Source organism: Alnus glutinosa, chromosome 8, assembly GCF_958979055.1.
Source record: "Alnus glutinosa chromosome 8, dhAlnGlut1.1, whole genome shotgun sequence".
NCBI lineage: Eukaryota > Viridiplantae > Streptophyta > Magnoliopsida > Fagales > Betulaceae > Alnus > Alnus glutinosa.
The window spans coordinates 29,812,056-29,829,950 of NC_084893.1; the positions used below are offsets into that span (position 1 = coordinate 29,812,056).

Below are 17,895 nucleotides of genomic sequence, written 5' to 3' on the forward strand. Positions count from 1 at the left end.
CAATCGAACGAGGTTCAATTGAGATTGCAGTCAAGTCATATGAGGTTCCCTCATTCGAATGAAGCTCTTTGTACTATATTTTCTTACTTATATTGATAGCCCATTTTTACCTATTAAACATTACAATTGAAGTTTTTTCGTAAACTACAAAGTTGTAGCATTTTGAATCAACTTTCCAATGCCACCAAGATTGCTTTCATATGATGTTAAAAATCAAAAGATTTGATTGTTTTACCATGACGGGGCTTGTGCTGGACTGCATTCATAAACTTAAATTATTTATGTCTTGAACCAACTTAATCTTTAACTCAAATCTAGACATTACAACCCAAAAACCATGTTCTGACAAAATTCCTATAAATAAAGGATGTAACTCAATTATATCATACAAATCACAATTCAATACAATAAAGATAGTCATAATCAGTGGTACTTGATGCAGGCCCTTTTAAAGCTGATCCACTCCAAATCTCTTGTATTTTCTTTCTCTCTTGCTTCCACTATTCTTCTCTTATTTTATATTTTACATAAATTTATCCCCGTATGAAATAATAAATCTAAGAGCTAAATAACTACTTTTTTGAACTCATACTATGGAATACACAAGTTTTTGTGACGAAATAAGCTCACTTAAAAAGTTGTTAATTTGCAGTGTTGTGTTGATTATACGTGCATACAATGTCAATGAAATCTGGGTCTGAACTGATGCAGTGTAATCTGTCAAAGTCAACCTGATATATATATATATATAGAGAGAGAGAGAGAGAGAGAGAGACAATCTGTAATGTATAGGCCACTTTTTTCCTCGACGAGAGAGAGACATGTTTGCAAAACGTAGTTATCTATCGAAACTCTTAAAGCAACATTCCAACAACCGAAACGTGTATACGACATCGTCTGCAATTTTCGCACGTACGTGTCGATCTTGCAAATTTTCTGCTTTATTATATATGAATTAAGGAACAGAAGATCATAATTACTTTTTTTTTTTTTTTTATGTAAGTGATCATAATTACTTTTGATTTGTTATACAAATGATTTCGTTTTCAGACTGACCAATGACCACCACAATTGGTCTGATTTGAGAACAATCATAGACCCACCCTTTTCGTGAGCCCGTGATTTAATTTTCATCGATGGCCTAAATCCAAGTGCGGATTGCTTAAAATCGTTGATGATGACAAATTTTTTACCTTTTTCGTACGTATACACGGCTAAGTTCAATCAACAGAGATACCTGCAAAACAAGTAGATACAATTGGGGACTCGTTGGACGTGTATACTTAAGTTAGCAAAGGGAGTTGTACGTGGGTCTAAAGGAGAGCAGGAGCAAAGGGTTTGTCGTAGATTGAGATTAATTATGGGCATGCTTGAATTGGTGAGTTGTTGGGCTTAGCTCGACAATCTGAAATCTCGGAACGTAGTAGTTATTCTCACCGTTACAATTTCGTAACTATTTTAGCAGGAGTTTTGTTTGTCTTTATTTGTGTAATCGTTACACTTGTTGAGATTTTTGCGTAGAAATCTAAATACGAAAATAATGGGCGGAAGCAAGAAAAAGAAAATGCACATATTTGTTGTAGAAAAGATAATCAAATTTGATTGATGGGTTTTGGAGTAATCACAAAGCCAAATCCATTGTGATCAAAAATATATAACTTAAGATTAGTGGTTGGGTTACACCCATGGCGGGGGAGTTAGTTAGGCACTCAATTAGTTGTAAATTCTTAAAATAGTATTTTTTTTATTTTTTATTTTATCGTCTTGGCAGGCCTCCCTGACGCAACAAAAGGTCAAAAGCCATTGCCATTGTTGGGTTTTCAATTTCCTTGATGCCTCCTCTTCTTCCTCCAGGAACTGTTGCTCAAAGGCAAAAGAAACTAGGTTCAAAATTTCACGAACAGTGATCCATTTTTGTTTGTTTTTCTTTTTTTTTTTTGTATTCACCGAGTGCCAGTGGTGTCTACTGTGTCTACCTACCTGAACGTAAAATAATGAATCACTGCACCGTCTATTTATTTATTTATTTTTTCTTTTAATTTTTTTTTTTGTTTTGAGGGTTGAGGTATAAATAAGGCACCGACGCATAGGGTAGAGATGAGAGCGTCTGGTCGGGACCGTCCCACCAGAGCCAGGCAGAGCCTCAAAGATAAGAGAAGCAACCGTACCACACCACGCGCGGAGTCAGAGGGATCCGATTGAATTCAATACCATCTATCGAATCCATTGAGAGAGACTCGGAGACAGAAGAAATGGCATCGACCGGTGGCGGAAGGTACATGGCGTACTCGCCCTCTCCCTCTCCCTCCGCCCCACCCTCTCCTCACCTCTCCGGCCTCCGCACCGCCTCATCCGTCGCCGCCGCCATCGTCGACCAAGAAAAGTACTACTCCACTCCACAGCTAACAAGATCTACTTTGTTTTTAACTCTCTTCTTCTTGTTCTGATTTTGCTTTTAATAAAATTTTGTGATGTTTGACGATTCAGATATCTCTCGGAGTTACTGGCAGAGCGTCACAAGCTTACGCCATTTATGCCTGTGCTCCCACACGCCTGTCGCTTGTTAAACCAAGGTGAGTCAGTTTCAGCTTAGCTTTCATATTTCTTTTTGCCATATCTACTTATGGTATAAGGGCAACAAATGGAAGCAATATATGTATACTGATGTCTGCAAGTGATAACTCAGTATCGACCTCAAGTGGTAGATCGGGGACTTTTTCACCAATTCATACAGATTGGTATGGTTGAATATAAAAAAATCTGGACAAAACACGCAAGCTGGTGTATGTATCGCAGCAAAGCCTTGTTGGATCAACGCATAGCCGATATGTCGGCCTTAAGTTATAAATACCCAACGGCACAATCAAAAAATATAAATTAACTTGCATGAGATACTTATATAACCAATGATAAAACGTTTCAAACATATAAGTATACCCAATGATAAAACGTTTCAAACATAAATTTTCAGCCAGAGTTTTTTCCCCTTATAATTTTAAAATATGCAAAACCCCAAATTCAACTTTTTGTTTCTTTTTTTCTTTTTCTTTTTCTGTTTGATATTCTAATTTTTTTTATTAGGTTGCAAGAATGATTAGCTGTAGGATAGGCAACTCCAGAGTTTTTTTTTTTTTTTTTTTTTTTTCCGGGGGGGGGGGGGGGGGGGGGGGGGGGGTTAGGTGAGTCCAAAGTTATTGATTGGTGATTGTATTATAGCGCGGTGCTGGAATAGCACTTAGAGGGTCTTGACATGCATCAATCCAATCCATTTTATTGCTATGTAAATGTAGGCTACTTCATTTGTATAGCAGTAGAGCTTCGTGCCACCTCTCTCGGGTAAAAAATTTTCTTTTTCAAATCATCGCAACCAGATTTAAAAGGTTAGCTATTAAATTGCTTTGCTGAAATCATAGTGTGTATTATTAGTTGTCTGTGGACTTGCAAAGAGTTATGCAGTGTTGATATAGGTTGGTTCACTTCTGATCTTAGTTTTGGCAAAATTGATTGGCTTCTAACTTCTAAGTTGATTGGCAAAAAGCAGTTTTTGGCTGGTGCAAGTATGGTTCTTACAATGTCTGCACCATTGTTGCATGGTCACAGTTAGTTTCATTGGGGTAGGAATTTTAGCGTTTGGTGCATCTCAGATTGAAAATCTGCTATCAGTGTCTCTGTATCTCCAAGATTGCTGTGTACTGTATCAAGGATTTGGAAGATCATCTTTTTGATTTTATGGATGGACTTAGGGCCCAAAGTGTTATTATTATTACCTATAGTGCTCCAGATTTGGTGTCTTATAGGATCAAATACAAGAGCATTTGGACCGTATATGATCAATCTTCTTGACATATGACTTTGCAGAGTATATGGCCAAAAGGAACCCAAATTTTGGTAATTTGAGTTCAGTTGTGTAATATTGATTAATTTGTGTGCTGATAGGAAGCAAAGGTGAAAACTATGGGAAACTATGTCTTGATTTTTAAAGATCAATGATATGATATATGTGATTTACTACTAGGAGGTATTCCTTCTCTTTCTCACGTTCAGTAATAAGTGCAAGTATAGAAGACGGGGATCATATAAAGTGTTGGTTAGCCCTTGCCAACTTATTCCATCTTTTTTGTCCACATTGTGTTAGGTTAATGTTGAAAAAAAAATACTTACAAAAAAAAAAGGTTAATGTTCAAAATTGTTTCCTGTTGTCACAGTTACCCAATGGTCGAAAAAGTCTACAAGTTGAGAAGATTAGTGAAAAACCTAGCAGCATTGTAGAGGGGATAATTCACTCAGTAGGATGGTAGGCTGGACCTTTTAAACTCTCTCCCAACAGTTTTCTTGCATAGCTGCATGTATTCAGATGCCTAGTTAAGGTTGTGAAATCTATCTAGAAAGTTCAGAAAGAACTCTGCACATGTTGCGATACAAGATTCTAGAGGTCAACTTAGTAGGTTGATCCATTATGCCTTGTCCCAACAACCTATGCAGTATATTTTGGTCATTTTTTTTATAAAAAAAAAAAAGAAAACGAAAAAAAGTGTAGGCTTAGTTCTAGGGAATTTGGTTTCATCTTGGTCATGACCTAGGCTGGTGAGTGGTTATGGGTACAAGCTTTAGCTCAAATAACACTTTCTTCCCTTATAAGAACAAGGTAGAAGATTTGGAGAGTTTCATAGAGGATATTTTAGCTTCATTTTTTCATACTCTGTATCTTTGGATGGTAGCTTTTTCGTCCCCACTGTCGATTAGTCTTGCTAATTTCCTTGTTCGTTTTTCTATTCCTAGTTAGGTGTTTCTTTTTGTATACTTTCAGTATACTTAGGGGCGCCTTACGCTTTTAATAAGACTATATTTATTTTTATATATATAAAAAGAACAAGGTGGAAGATGAAGTCATGGGTTCAAGAGATGTCGTGTGTTTGTATAACTTACCAATCATAAAGACAAAATCTATTTATTATCTGACTTTAGTGAAACAAGATGAATTAAACTTCATGTTCTTTCCCCCCCCCCCCCCCCCCCCCCCCCCCATGCTTTCACTTTTCTCTTTTTTCCTAGAGTGCATTCATAAGGTTAAATTTTATTTCATGAGGAAAGCATTAATTTTAACTGACTCAGAAGATCCGTGTTGTCTGTCCATTTTGTGGTGACTGCTAACTTTTTAACAAATGCTGACTGGTACATCTTATTCTTGAAAATTGACATTTTTGGAGCAGAAATATTGCGTGTAACCACACTGTTGGGGAATGCATCAGTTTTAGGTCAAAGTGGGTTTGAACATGCTAGCCCCCTGGCTTCTGGAGGAATATTTCCCAATGGAGGCGCCGATTTGAACGGATGGCCATCACGGTTCCAATCAGAAGTACGGATACTAACCATTAACATAACCTTTTTTCCATCTAATTTTACTGTATTTGCAGAAGTATTACTGACACGATCTTTTCATTTCGTGCTAACTCATAACATTTATTTGAGTGTTTGTAGATTATGCTACTCTTTGACAGGTAGTTGAAGCTAACATCCTCGAGCAATGTAAAATAGATTTTAGCTTAGCTTCCTGTTCCAGGAACGTAATAAGATGGTTCTTCTTTCCCTTATTTGTTGTCAAGGCACTCCTATACATGACATATTTGTTAATTTTACTTCTGATGTATAAATGCAATTCCTGCTAGTACGGAGGCCTTATATGCAGAGAGTTTTGAGCATGGCATTCTCCAATGTATAGAAGTTTTGAGACTGTGGGAGTCCTAAATTTCTCCTCTAGGGTGCTAACTGCTGACCCTTTGGTTGATGAAATATTGTTAGTCATTTTGCCTTACAAGGGTTTTATCATGTGGTATTAATTGACTGGGCTCGGTTTTCAAGTGTGGGAGTCCTAAATTTCTCCTGCAGAGTGCTAACCACTGACCCTTCGGTTAATGGAATAGTGATATTCAGTTTGCCTTACAAGGGTGGATCTTGTGGTATTAATTGGCTGGTGGGGTTTCTTGAGGTTACTGATGCACCGTGTCACTGAAACAGCTGGTCAGATGACTTCATCTGATGCAAAAAACTGCATTACCGTTGAGCCTCTTAGTAGTTGTCAAATACAAACATTTAATTCCTCTGCTTTTTATTTTTGGATTTAGACCCTTGAATTTCACAATCTTCTACAATTATATGTGAATGTCAGCATGTGGTTTAATTGTTCTATGGTCTCTTTTTTTTTTGGGTTATAGCATACTTATTACTCCTTGGTGTGTTTTTCTAGAATTTTTTATTTCCAATTTTCTTAGAGCTGCTGCAAGACAACTGTTGTAAATATCTGTTGCAAGACAATTGTTCTATTGTTTTTTTTTTTTTTTGTTAGCATACTTATTACTCCTTGGTGTGTTTTTCTAGAATTTTTTATTTCACATTTTCTTAGAGCTGCTGCAAGACAACTGTTGTAAATATCTGCTGCAAGACAATTGTTCTATTGTGTTTTTTTTTTTTTTGTTAGCGTACTTATTACTCCTTGGTTTGTTTTTCTAGAAATTTTTTCTTTAACATTTTCTCAGAGCTGCTGCAAGATAATTGTTGTAGATATCTTTTGAGAATCTTTGGAGCTCCTCCAGGAGCCAAAATTTTACAGTACATTATGCATGACAAACAGTTGCATTTATCTATTACTGTAAGATTTAACAAATCTGGAATTATAATGAACAGATGTCGGGTTTAATACAGCCCTCATCAGCACAAAACTGGCTGAGTTCTCAAGGTAGCTCATCTGGTATTATTGCTAAAAGAACTATGAGAGTGGATATCCCTGTCGAGAAATATCCTAATGTACGAATAAACTTGCTCCTGTTTGATTGCTTATACTCTTCTTTTTGGCAGTTTCTGATGTTGATTTGTTGTTACAGTACAACTTTGTTGGGCGCCTCCTTGGTCCTAGGGGAAACTCTCTTAAGCGAGTGGAAGCAAGTACTGAGTGCCGTGTTCTGATCAGAGGGCGTGGTAGCATTAAGGATCCAACTAGGGTATAATGAATTTTTTTTGTATTGATGATTGTGCATGCTGAAACTTTCATTTTCACCAGTAGTATGAGAAAGTGCTTGTTAATGCGGTTCATATCATAAATATATCTAGTTAAGTGTCTCCTTGTTTTTTTGTGTATTCTCTTGTATATTTCCTGTGTACTTAAGGACGCCTTACACTTTTTATGATAATTTGATTACTTAATCAAAAAAATATCTAGTTAAGTGCCAGTTGATGAAGAGAATTGGATTAACACAACATTTGGAACAAGTTCCATTACAAATTTGTACTTTTTACTAGGTCTCATCCATGTTTCTTGATTGCATACTGAAAACCTGGTGAATCATATGGACGCAAAGCATTATGTAAACTCTATTTTGCACCCTTTTTTTTCAGTTCATTTTAAAGTATTTTTAATGATGAATTCAGTAGTTAAGTTCTCATGGCTTCAGCATATTGTTGGAGAGAACTTTAAGAAACCTTGGCTTCATGTTGTTCATTGTTTGTTAATTGAAAATCCTTCTCTTTTCGGAGAGAAATGATAATTAGAAGGTTTGCTTGTTGCTTTTGCTTCTTTGGCTCTGTGGACTAATCTGGGATGCTTTCATGAATTTTGGATTCTCATGAGAAAATACTTTTATTAAATCAGACTCCAGACAGATTTTCTGGAAACTTCCAACTCGTGCATTTTTCACCTTCACTTCCAAGAAGCTTCGTGTCACTGCATATAAGAGAAAACTGTCGGGGTACTTCTCTGCTATATGAGGTCTTTGTACACATGAGCTTCTTAAGTCCCTCCGCTTATGAGTAGCAAAAATGTTCACTTCTTGAGGCAGTTGATGAACCTGGAAAGTGAAATTACAATTCATTTCATTATCTTAACAAGTTTCTCTGAGTATATTTCAAGACCATTTTGATGTTCATCATCTATTAAAAAACTGTGCGCGCTTTTAAAAAACTCAGCTTTTGATTCATTCTAATTGCCAGAGTGTAGTTTCTGACGCGGTTCTGAACGTTTTCGGTTTTGTTGATCAATTTATAGCTATGTGCCTTGAGCTTAAACTGTTACTGCGTCACCAATTGAAATTCAATTCCCGCTTTTCATTTGTACTATGAGAATATAACTATAGATTGTTTTATTTCTTGTTTTTACAGGAAGAGATGATGAGAGGAAAACCAGGGTATGAGCATTTGAATGAACCTCTCCATATTTTAGTTGAGGCAGAACTACCAGTTGAAATAGTTGATGCACGACTGATGCAATCACGTGAGATACTTGAAGATTTGCTGAAACCTATGGCAAGTTTTCACTTTTGCCCCTCTTGTAAATATTATTCATTTGCTTTACAAGTATTTTTGCCTCCTTTGGATTAATCCGCGCTAATCTGGCTCTCCTTTTTATTTTTCTAATTTAGGAGGAAACCCATGATTTCTATAAGAAACAGCAGCTACGGGAGCTCGCAATGCTCAACGGTACGCTTCGTGAAGAGGGTTCTCCTATGGCCGGTTCGGTGTCCCCCTTCCACAACAGCCTTGGTATGAAGAGGGCCAAGACTAGGGGGTAATGGATCCCCATTCTTAGAGGGCTTTTGGAGCTTGTGCGTTAGTTTGTGGAAGTAAACAGCAGTTCCCACGCTGCAGGTGTTGCAGTCCCAGCCAATGCCTCAACTGCCGTCGGGGCACTGGCATCGTTATATGCTAGTTCTAACTTGTTTCTATATGAAGTGTGTTTCTGTTAGGGGGAGGCTTAATGACAGTGTCACGTAGTAAAGGACCGTATCGAATGCAGGGGGTATGCTTATGTGTGTTTTTGCATTAGGCAGTTTGGTCGGGACATTCTCCCTCCAAAGCTGTCTTTGTTTATTAGGTTATACTATAAGCTTGTGATGACAGTTTTGTTTGTGGTGATGGGGATCTCTGGTGAGAAAGTTAAGGTATGGTTTGCATACAAGTGAGGCAAACAATGATCTACCCTGTTGCTTGGTTTCTGGGTTGGAGTGATTTGTATTTATCAAGTATAGTACTTTAGATGTGATGGAAATCATTCTTTGTTATATGCTAGTGTACAAGTCTTAATAGCTTTTACTCCCTTTACCCTGCCTTCTCCATTTAAATGCTTCTCAAATGTGTTCTCATTAGCTCTTAAGAATTACCATGACTGCTCTGCTTTGATGGATTGTTGTTAAATGTTTGTTTGTGGAATGCCTAAGACTCTTAATTTTTTAGAATTAGACATTGATTCCCATCAATGTGTTCTCAATCCAGGATCCACATTGATTCCTATCAAGTCATCCTAATAACATTGGCCACATATTATTTCCATCATTCAAATATTACTGTAAGTTCAATACACTCAGCTTGATTTAGTCATTTTATCAATTTCTCCAATGAAATATCACTTCATAGCATTTTCAAGAAGAAAACTTCTATGCTGTGGAAAAAATGGAAATGACATCTAACTAGTTTTAGACGGTTGTCATAAAAATTTGTGATTTCATTGATGATGCCTTTGTAATTTCATAAGAACTTTGCTAGAGAAATGTTATTTCTCCATTTCCTATTTATCTCCATTCATTTTTTATCCAAATCAAATGCAATGGTTGATTTGAAAGATTTGAAAAAAAGATGTGGAGAAATAACAAGTCTCTTTAAAATTACAGGGATTTCTTTGTTACAAGGTCAAACTACATGAACCAATTTAATAATTTTCTCTAAAATAGATATTAAGAGCCTTTTTTTTTTTTCTTCGATGAATAAATATCTCGTTTATAAAATAAAAAATAAACAAAGAAAAGAAAAAGTGAAAAAAAAAAAAAAAAAAAAAAAAAAAAAAAAAAAAAAACACCCACTCCCCACGGTGTCGGGTCTTCTGTGACCCATGTCATTAGCCCCTTTTTTATTATTTTTTTCCCTTTATTTGATTTTTTTTTTTAAAATAATAATAATAATTAAGGGTATATTTTATTTTTTTTCTGTTTTCAATTTTATTTTTAAAAGCATGATAATTCGGGGGGTAAGTGAAGTAAGTGTACAATCAGATATTGAAAATTTTAATACAATTCACTACGTCTTACCATTAGAGAAGAACAAAACCAAAACGTATGTGATACTCTTTAGAAGCCAATAACCAAATTTTGTTAGTGTTTCGGAGTGAACAAAACAAAAAAGTTCCTGTGCTTGATCATTGTGATCCCTCTCCCTCTGCCATTGATCGTATGCCATCGATTTCCTTAGCAATCAATACTCCTTTAACCACAAAAAAAACATCCATTTAATTACTAGCCTCTCTTTCATGCATGACTGCTTGAAACCATTACAAACTCATCCTCTGCAGCAGATAAATAGTTGCATTGGGTTGTATACTTGGCTATATACCTAGTAATTCAAGGAAGGAATCAGGATATAATTATACATGTTTATATCAACATGGCTATTATTGGAAAAGTTAATAATATGGAGGAACTCGACAGCTTGAGGATCTGCAGTTTCGGTCATCATAACCAAAGATGGCTGGAGAGGCTCAAATATATTAATTCAGACATTTTCTTCACCTTCTTCATCCTCGATGTCACCAATTCCAACCCAACGGGTGAATGCAAAGAGAAATTCTTTGAAGTTCACCATTCCATTTTTATCCCAGTCCATCTCTTCTGCAAAAGTAAAACAAACTCACCACTTAACATCATCATGAAAGTCATTAGTTTATTTAGACAGAATTATACACCAGAGGGGCTGAAGCACATCCAGGGAATGTATAGCAGGGTCTATACATGCTTAGAGACATACTAAACTCTAACCATCTGATGGGAAATGCATCATCATTAGCCAGACTCAAGAACATTCATGTTCATTTCTTCATCAAACTCTGAGTGCCATTATACATTACTGCAACCAGACCAAGACAACAGGTGTACATATATGGCAAATATTTCCTGCTAGCTAAGGCAAATACTAAGAAGCCTAGATGCAAATCTCTGAGACCAATGGAATTAATATTTTCCAGCAATGGGCATAAATACTAAATCAATTTCAAAATTCTCTTCTAAAATAAAAACTTATATACAATCTAGTTTGACCAGCAAACGCACTACCGCAAATCATCTCTTAGTGATGCAAGTCTCTTTTGCATAAAATGCGTACGCATAAGCATGCCTTGTAACATATTAAGCATATGAGTCTATCTGAGTCGTTCGTAGACATTGATGCACACACACAGAGCTTACCAAATCTTTTCATGGCTATTTGTCCAGAACTATATTCTCCTGATGTAGTTTCATTTATGGCTTGGACCATCTCACTCTTGCTGACATAACCATCCTTGTTCTTGTCCAGGAAGACAAATGCATCCACCAAAGTTTCAAATGTGGCCTCCAGATTGGGCATCCCCATGTGTGATTTCTAGCAGTGTCAAGTAATACAAGAAGAAGAAGAGAAGGCAGTATTACTGCAAAACATATATTTCCTCATGATGTCAACTGGGCAAGTCATGATGGTCATACGATAAGCTTAACCTGCACCTTTTAAATGACTTGCATTTTCCAACCATCATTCGACTGAATTTCTAGGCCAATAACCAGAAAAAAAAAAAAAAAAAAAAAAAAAAAAAAAAAAAGTCTCTTTGGTGGTTCTTCAGATTTTGGTGGATGGATAAAATTAAGCCCTCCAAAAAATACATATTTTAAATGATCTCAAAGACAGGACAGGACCAAATAAATTTGAAATGAATGTGCTTGTATGTGCACTTCGTGAGGAGAGAGATATATTCTGTCTACAAAAAATGCAAGTAGACAAGTAATAAGGCATACAGTAGAAACTTTCAGGAAATCACTGACCATGAAAATACAGCCCTTTCTTTTGATAAAACATTTACATGAAGTGTGTTATCTGTTGATACGAAAATATAGTAACCTCAGAAAATATTTAAGCTATCAAAAAGACAAAGGCATATGAAATATGATACCCTTCTGTAAATGAGAGAAGAGATTTGGTATACATCTACCAAATATACCTTATTAGATGGTTCATGTGTCAGCTGTCAAGTAAAAGGAAACTTGAAAAGGAAATACATAGAGAAAATATTTTCTGGATACAGCATGAAGGGCAACGGGATCGTCTTTGAGAAGATAGACAAGGCAGAGAAGTACAATGAACTCAGTGAACTTCATACCCATATTCTCATTAATATCACATGCCTCAAAGAGATCATTGATTTCCTCCTCTGTAAAGGAAATTTCCAGCTTATTGAAACACTTTTTCAACTCCGCATGATCTATGGCACCATTTGAATCCTCGTCTGCAACCAAAAGAAAAGGCACACATCTAAGCAGCTATAAATCATAACAAAGAAGGAAAAAAAACAAAAAAGGAGTATTCCTGTGTGTGTATCATGTGACCACACATGCAGAGAACACTAAACACATTCTTCTTAGCAGTCATAAGGGAAAATAATGAAGTAGATATTTTTGTGTGAGTTTTCAGAAATAACAACCAATTAAGCATCATTAAGATCTGAGGCTTACCAAAATACATGGCAATCCTAAAATAAATTTTAAGTTCAAGACAGTAGAAGACAAATATATAAATTTCTGCAAAAAAAAAAAAAAAAAACCAGCATAATCCCTCACCCTAAAAGAGTTCGATGAGGGGTGCAGTTATATATTATTCTTTTTATTAGCTGCATCAATCAGTCTCTAACTTATCTATACAAACAACAATTCTTGGAAAGACATTGATGCATAACCTTCTAGTTTAATTGATACAGCACAACAACATTTAATTTTATGGTAATGAATTCTGTGTTGCCAAGATAACTAATCTACTGATAATGTTCAACAAAGAAATGAATTGAAACTGCTACCTACCGAATTGCTCAAAAATAACCTTGCAATTTCTTAAGCTCTCATCTATTTTTGGGAATTTCAAGATTATGCTGTTGAATGATTTGATTGCACTTCCTCCAGATGCCCTCTTCTTCATAGCTTCGACCATTTTTGCTTCAAGCTTTGTTTCTGCTATCCAACCCTTTCTAGTCGATTCACTCTTTCCCACTATATTTCCCATTGTCAGTTAACCAGACCGAATAGGAAGCAGGAAACAAGCTAACTATGTGCCTACCGATATAAATTTAAATAAATAAATGTTAGAGAATATCCAAGTAGTTGCAGCAAAAGATGAAGCAAACTATGTAAAAACTGTTGAAGCAGATGAACCAAATATCAAACAAATGGCATAGAATTCCTAAGCACTGCTATGGTCATAAACTCACTAGAATGAGATTCCTTCCAACCCCATAAATATTCTTTTAATTGCTTCTGACATATATATAACAGCACCTAGTATATATACACCCTGAGGCTGATGGTGTTTATGCTGTAACTACAATACCCATTGATCCTTTTCGTCGTTGACTAACCAATGAATATGCATTAAAGGCCTCCACGCTCAGATCCTATGTTAACATTTCTTGGGTTTATATCAGACTCTTAATTGGTTGAAGGGGAGATGTAGGAAAAGGAAAAAGTTGCTGACTTTTCTTCTTCTTCTTCTTCTTCTTTTTTGCATCTTCCCGGGCAACCAAACGGGATGTTAAGCTCACCTCATAACCCTGTTAGCTAGATTTACAGTTTGGCAATCCAATGGTTAAAGTCCCAAATTGAAAAAAAGAGAAATTAATCGAACAGCATGGGAAGAATGAATGAAACTCAACAAAGATCAGAAGCACCAACAGAAACCAAACCAATAACCAGAAACACACTTTGGAAATGGGTTATCTTACCCAACCTTAAAAAGTCAGTGCCGATACAACCAAATACGAAAATATGATTGAAAAAAGCTGAAACAACCGCTTCGGTTTCTTGAAAAGCCACCCAATATCTGCAAAAAGAAAAAGGGAAGTTGCAAAGGTTTGTAAAAGTTGTATGCTAAAGTTGAGGACAGGAAGTGGGGGCGTTTGTTACTCAGTTGGGAACCTTCCTTCGCGTCTCATTGGATTCTGAACCAATCTTTGTGCTCCACCCACCACGTATTGCGCTCCCTCTCCATCTAAGGGCCCTTTCATTTTCACAACACACCACCTTCGCTGACTTTTGACACGCACAAAAATAAATAAAGATTTTTTTATATTTTTATTTTTTTACACATGCACGTATGAGGAGAGGAAGATTAAACTAATAACTTTCACTTTTTAAGGGCCGGTTGAACTACTTATTGGAGACAAAAATAAATAAAAATTTACCCAAAATAACAAATAAATTAGTTCATGGTAAACTTAGATTGGAATTCCATAAAATTTTTGTCTGAATTTTATATTAATATTTTAATTAAATCACAAAAAATGAGTGGTTTAGAATTTTATTTTTAGAAAATTATGATTTAAAAATGCAATGAATGCTTTTTTAAAAGGATTAATTTACAATTTTAAAGAGCCAATTCCATAATATAAAGTGTGTATTCTATAATGTGTACGAGAGTAATCATGGTTTTATGGAATATATTATCAAATTATTCAGTCCCTCTATAAGTAGATGAGTTTCCGTACGTTGATAGCATTCCACCTGTAATCTTTTTGTCGCACGCACTATTTTTTCTTCTCAAGTGCTCTTTTAATTATGCTTTTGGATATTCCTTTGCGGGTTCGGCTTGTATGCGGTACTTAAAAAGGGATCGAGCTTCTATGTAGTACTTTTAAGTACCGCATAGATGATATAGTCTAAAACGGCACCGTTTTGGACTACAGCACGCGGATTCATATTTTTCTATGTGAGTTTAACTACATCACGCCTTTTCTTGACCTTTGCTGAACTGGTATGACCAAAATGCCCTCGACCCACCTCTTTCCCAATCTTGAACTTTGCCCCAAAGTTCTTCGCCTGACCTTTTCGCCAGAGAATTGCCATGATTGAACACTAGCTCCGGCGACACTTACGCGGAAACTGCGGCAACATTACCAATATCCTCCAACTCCATCTCCGGCGATACCCGCTCCGAGAAGGCCATGCCGATGCACTCCTTCTCTGCCAGCCCCTTTCCGAGCCCGCTCCAGGCAGGAGTGGCCCCGTCTACGGAGAGAAAAATGCAATTAATGGCCAAAAATCTGATTGGAAGGTGCGTAGAACTAAGAACAAGTAATTACTACCTCTCTCTTTTTCACTTTGATACTGACGATACGTGACAGACTTAGTGTCTTCTATTCTCACCATAAATTTGAATGGAGAGCATTGACGAAATGCAGAGACAAAATGAACCCCAAATTCACATGAAATGAAGTTTTGTGGTGGTGTAACCCAAGTGCTATACATACACGTCCACTCCTCCAAACCCAGCTTATGCTTGAGCCTCTAGAATGGAGTTATAGTTCGGTGGCCGGGGCTCTGACCAAATGCAATTATTGCAAAGGAGAGCTTAAAGGGCAGGCCGTGTCATTTTCTACCATAGTTAAACTCATATGGGAGAATATGAATCCCAGCCGTGGTGTTTGGGAATCAGATCAAATAGTAGAGACTGTAGGTTCTATAAATATAGGCGAGCAGTGTGGTCATTGTCGGTTTTAACGATAGGTCTAGGGAACTGCAATAGTTGTTAAGGCGTGTTGTAGTCTAAAACATTGCCGTTTTAGACTACAACATCTATGCAGCGGAGCCGGTGTTCGATCATGGCGATTATCCGGCGGAGAGGTCAGGCGAAGAACTTTGGGGCAAAGTTCGAGATTGGGAAAGAGGTGGGTCGAGGGCATTTTGGTCATACCAGTTCAGCAAAGGGCAAGAAAAGGCGTGCTGTAGTTAAACTCATATGGAAAAATATGAATCCGCATGATGTAGTCCAAAACGGTGCCGTTTTAGACTAAAACATCTATGCGATACTTTTTAAGTACCGCATATAAGCTGGATCCCTTCGTTTGCCTGTCTTTTCCATTGTCTCGAAATTTGCCGTAATGTGTTCAACGGGAATCACTTTGTTTTAACTTTTTAAGAGGATCTCTAATAATAATAGGTAAAATAATTATTAAAAAATATAATTTTTTACTTTAATTATTATTATTATTATTATATTTTCAAACAGATTTTTTATCCTACTCTTTATCTTCTTTTTTTAAAATATTATTTTGTATGAAAAAAAAAAAGAAGAAGGAAGAAAAATAAACCAATAAAAAACTGTTTGTAATGTGAATAGTAAATAGGTTATTCTGCCTATTTACTATTCACATAAGAAGGAAAAATTATATTCTGCATATTATGCTAGAGACCAAAAATAGTTCATAATAGTCAAATTTAATTATTATAAACTCAATTTGTCTATTACGTTAAAGATGCTCTTAGGGCTCAAAACAATGACTAAATCTTTAAGCCCTGTTCGGTTTCGGTTCGCGGAATAAACCCTTGGAATGGAATGGCTATTCCTATGGAATAGTCATTATTTTGTTTGATAGAGGTCTATTTATTGGAATAGTTATTCCCATTGGAATACCTATTCATTTAATACTTATTCCTCTAAAAAATTAGAGGAATAACTATTCTTTGGGGTAAAGACAATATTTTCCAGAAAAAAGCCATTTATTTATTTATTTTTTTAAAAAAAAGACCCAAACCCTTCACTGGCTAGCCAACCACCCTATACATGGAGCCGGGAGTGGTCGACTCACCCCCGGAACACCTTGTGGTGGACCCCCGAGGCATTCTGAAGGTGGTGTGATTACCTCTAGTGCTTTTGAGGGTGGCCTGTGCTACCCCCGATTCTCATCAGGGGTAGACACAACCACCCCAGGTTGGCTTCGGGGGTGGCAGGCCACCCTCGGCTCTTGGTGGGCGACCGCCACCCATGGGTTTTCTTTTTGTTTTTTATTTTTTAAAAATGTAGAGTTTTTTTTAGTAATTTTGATTGGATTCTAATTAAAATATATGAATTATTACCAGACTAAATATTAGGAATAACCATTTCATTCCACCACCTTTTATTCTTAGAAATAACTATTCATTTCCTAATAAAATAGTCATTCCGCAAACCAAACGAAGCCTTAATTTTGTATACAAAAATATACTTTACGGTATATAAATACATATTCTCGAAATTTAAGTTTATATATAAAAATCAAAATAATAGAGAAAGGAAATAACTCAATTATGCTAATTGAATTTACCAACCTGTTCTAAAAAAAAAATGAATTTACCAACACATTTACCAGCATTTTTTTTAAAAATATATATATATATATATATATATATATATAAGAAAAAGGTTTTTAAAAATAAATTTGAACTTGTAGTTATGAAGGTCAGAACCCATGGCTTATATTTATCATTTAATATTTGGTGTACTGAATAATTGAACTGTGGAAGTCATTCAAAATGGAAAAGAATTTTTTTAAACATTTTATGGTTTCATTTGGAAAGCTTTGAACTTTGATCCACACTTACAAAGCTATTGAAGCCCAACATCATCGGCCTGAACATCTAAGCCCATTACTATGGGCTGATCTGCTAAGTTAGGGTTAAAGTAAGGGAGGTCAGAATATGATCCTTTGAGTAAATACAAGTCAACATTAGATTCCTCCCCAAAGATAAATAAATAAATTCAAAATTAGATTTGTTATTTATCAGTTGAATACAAAAAGAGCTTAAGGAAGAGCTGCTCTATGGTTTTTGATGAGGTAATTTGGTGAAAACATTTCAAAACTACTCTCAGCAGCCTTACTAGTTTAACAAAAAAAAATTGATGAATGAACAGTACTCACCAAATCATTAAAAAACTATAATCATATTACTAAGGCCGACTTTCGTCCCTGCTAGATGGATGGGTCTTGTAGTCAAGCTCCCTTCTGCCTTTGCACTCGAGGTTCAATCTTCGTCTGATCCACTGGTCTTTCCCTAACGCTATTTTTTTATTTATTTTTACTTATTTCAAAGGAGT

General features: G+C 36.0%; 2 protein-coding genes across 10 annotated transcripts; one reads left to right on the plus strand and one right to left on the minus strand.

The window, feature by feature from the left end:
- Positions 1-1,927: 1,927 nt before the first annotated feature.
- LOC133875201 (KH domain-containing protein At5g56140) lies at positions 1,928-9,047 on the plus strand. Of its 3 annotated transcripts, none has more exons than XM_062313243.1 (7): positions 1,934-2,383; positions 2,488-2,573; positions 5,250-5,356; positions 6,682-6,801; positions 6,879-6,995; positions 8,149-8,292; positions 8,409-9,047. In XM_062313243.1, exons 1-7 carry the CDS (start codon positions 2,253-2,255, stop codon positions 8,556-8,558), a joined length of 855 nt encoding a protein of 284 aa, XP_062169227.1. In that variant the 5' UTR covers positions 1,934-2,252; the 3' UTR covers positions 8,559-9,047. The 3 variants fall into 3 exon arrangements, with proteins under 3 accessions (XP_062169228.1, XP_062169227.1, XP_062169226.1); XM_062313242.1 differs by having other exon boundaries at positions 1,950-2,383; positions 5,211-5,356; XM_062313244.1 differs by lacking the exon at positions 6,682-6,801 and having other exon boundaries at positions 1,928-2,383; positions 5,211-5,356.
- Positions 9,048-10,240: 1,193 nt separating this feature from the next.
- LOC133875944 (probable calcium-binding protein CML21) lies at positions 10,241-14,009 on the minus strand. Of its 7 annotated transcripts, none has more exons than XM_062314228.1 (6): positions 13,950-14,009; positions 13,769-13,866; positions 12,855-13,103; positions 12,084-12,286; positions 11,217-11,391; positions 10,241-10,643 (listed from the first exon to the last, which is right to left on the minus strand). In XM_062314228.1, exons 3-6 carry the CDS (start codon positions 13,051-13,053, stop codon positions 10,528-10,530), a joined length of 693 nt encoding a protein of 230 aa, XP_062170212.1. In that variant the 5' UTR covers positions 13,054-13,103; positions 13,769-13,866; positions 13,950-14,009; the 3' UTR covers positions 10,241-10,527. The 7 variants fall into 7 exon arrangements, with proteins under 7 accessions (XP_062170212.1, XP_062170214.1, XP_062170213.1 ...); XM_062314230.1 differs by having other exon boundaries at positions 13,774-13,866; positions 13,950-13,978; XM_062314229.1 differs by lacking the exon at positions 13,950-14,009 and having other exon boundaries at positions 13,774-13,939.
- Between the last annotated feature and the right edge of the window lie 3,886 nt (positions 14,010-17,895).

Bases quoted from the DNA above. Each gene is read 5' to 3' on its own strand.
- LOC133875944 (XM_062314228.1), bottom strand. From the start codon at position 13,053: ATGGGAAATATAGTGGGAAAGAGTGAATCGACTAGAAAGGGTTGGATA. The intron at 11,392-12,083 runs GTATCCAGAAAA...TGACACTGCTAG, and splicing joins ATCCCGTTGCCCTTCATGCT to AAATCACACATGGGGATGCC. The intron at 10,644-11,216 runs GTAAGCTCTGTG...TTACTTTTGCAG, and splicing joins AATAGCCATGAAAAGATTTG to AAGAGATGGACTGGGATAAA.
- LOC133875201 (XM_062313242.1), top strand. From the start codon at position 2,253: ATGGCATCGACCGGTGGCGGAAGGTACATGGCGTACTCGCCCTCTCCC. The intron at 2,574-5,210 runs GTGAGTCAGTTT...TTTTTGGAGCAG, and splicing joins CTGTCGCTTGTTAAACCAAG to AAATATTGCGTGTAACCACA. The intron at 8,293-8,408 runs GCAAGTTTTCAC...TTTCTAATTTAG, and splicing joins AAGATTTGCTGAAACCTATG to GAGGAAACCCATGATTTCTA.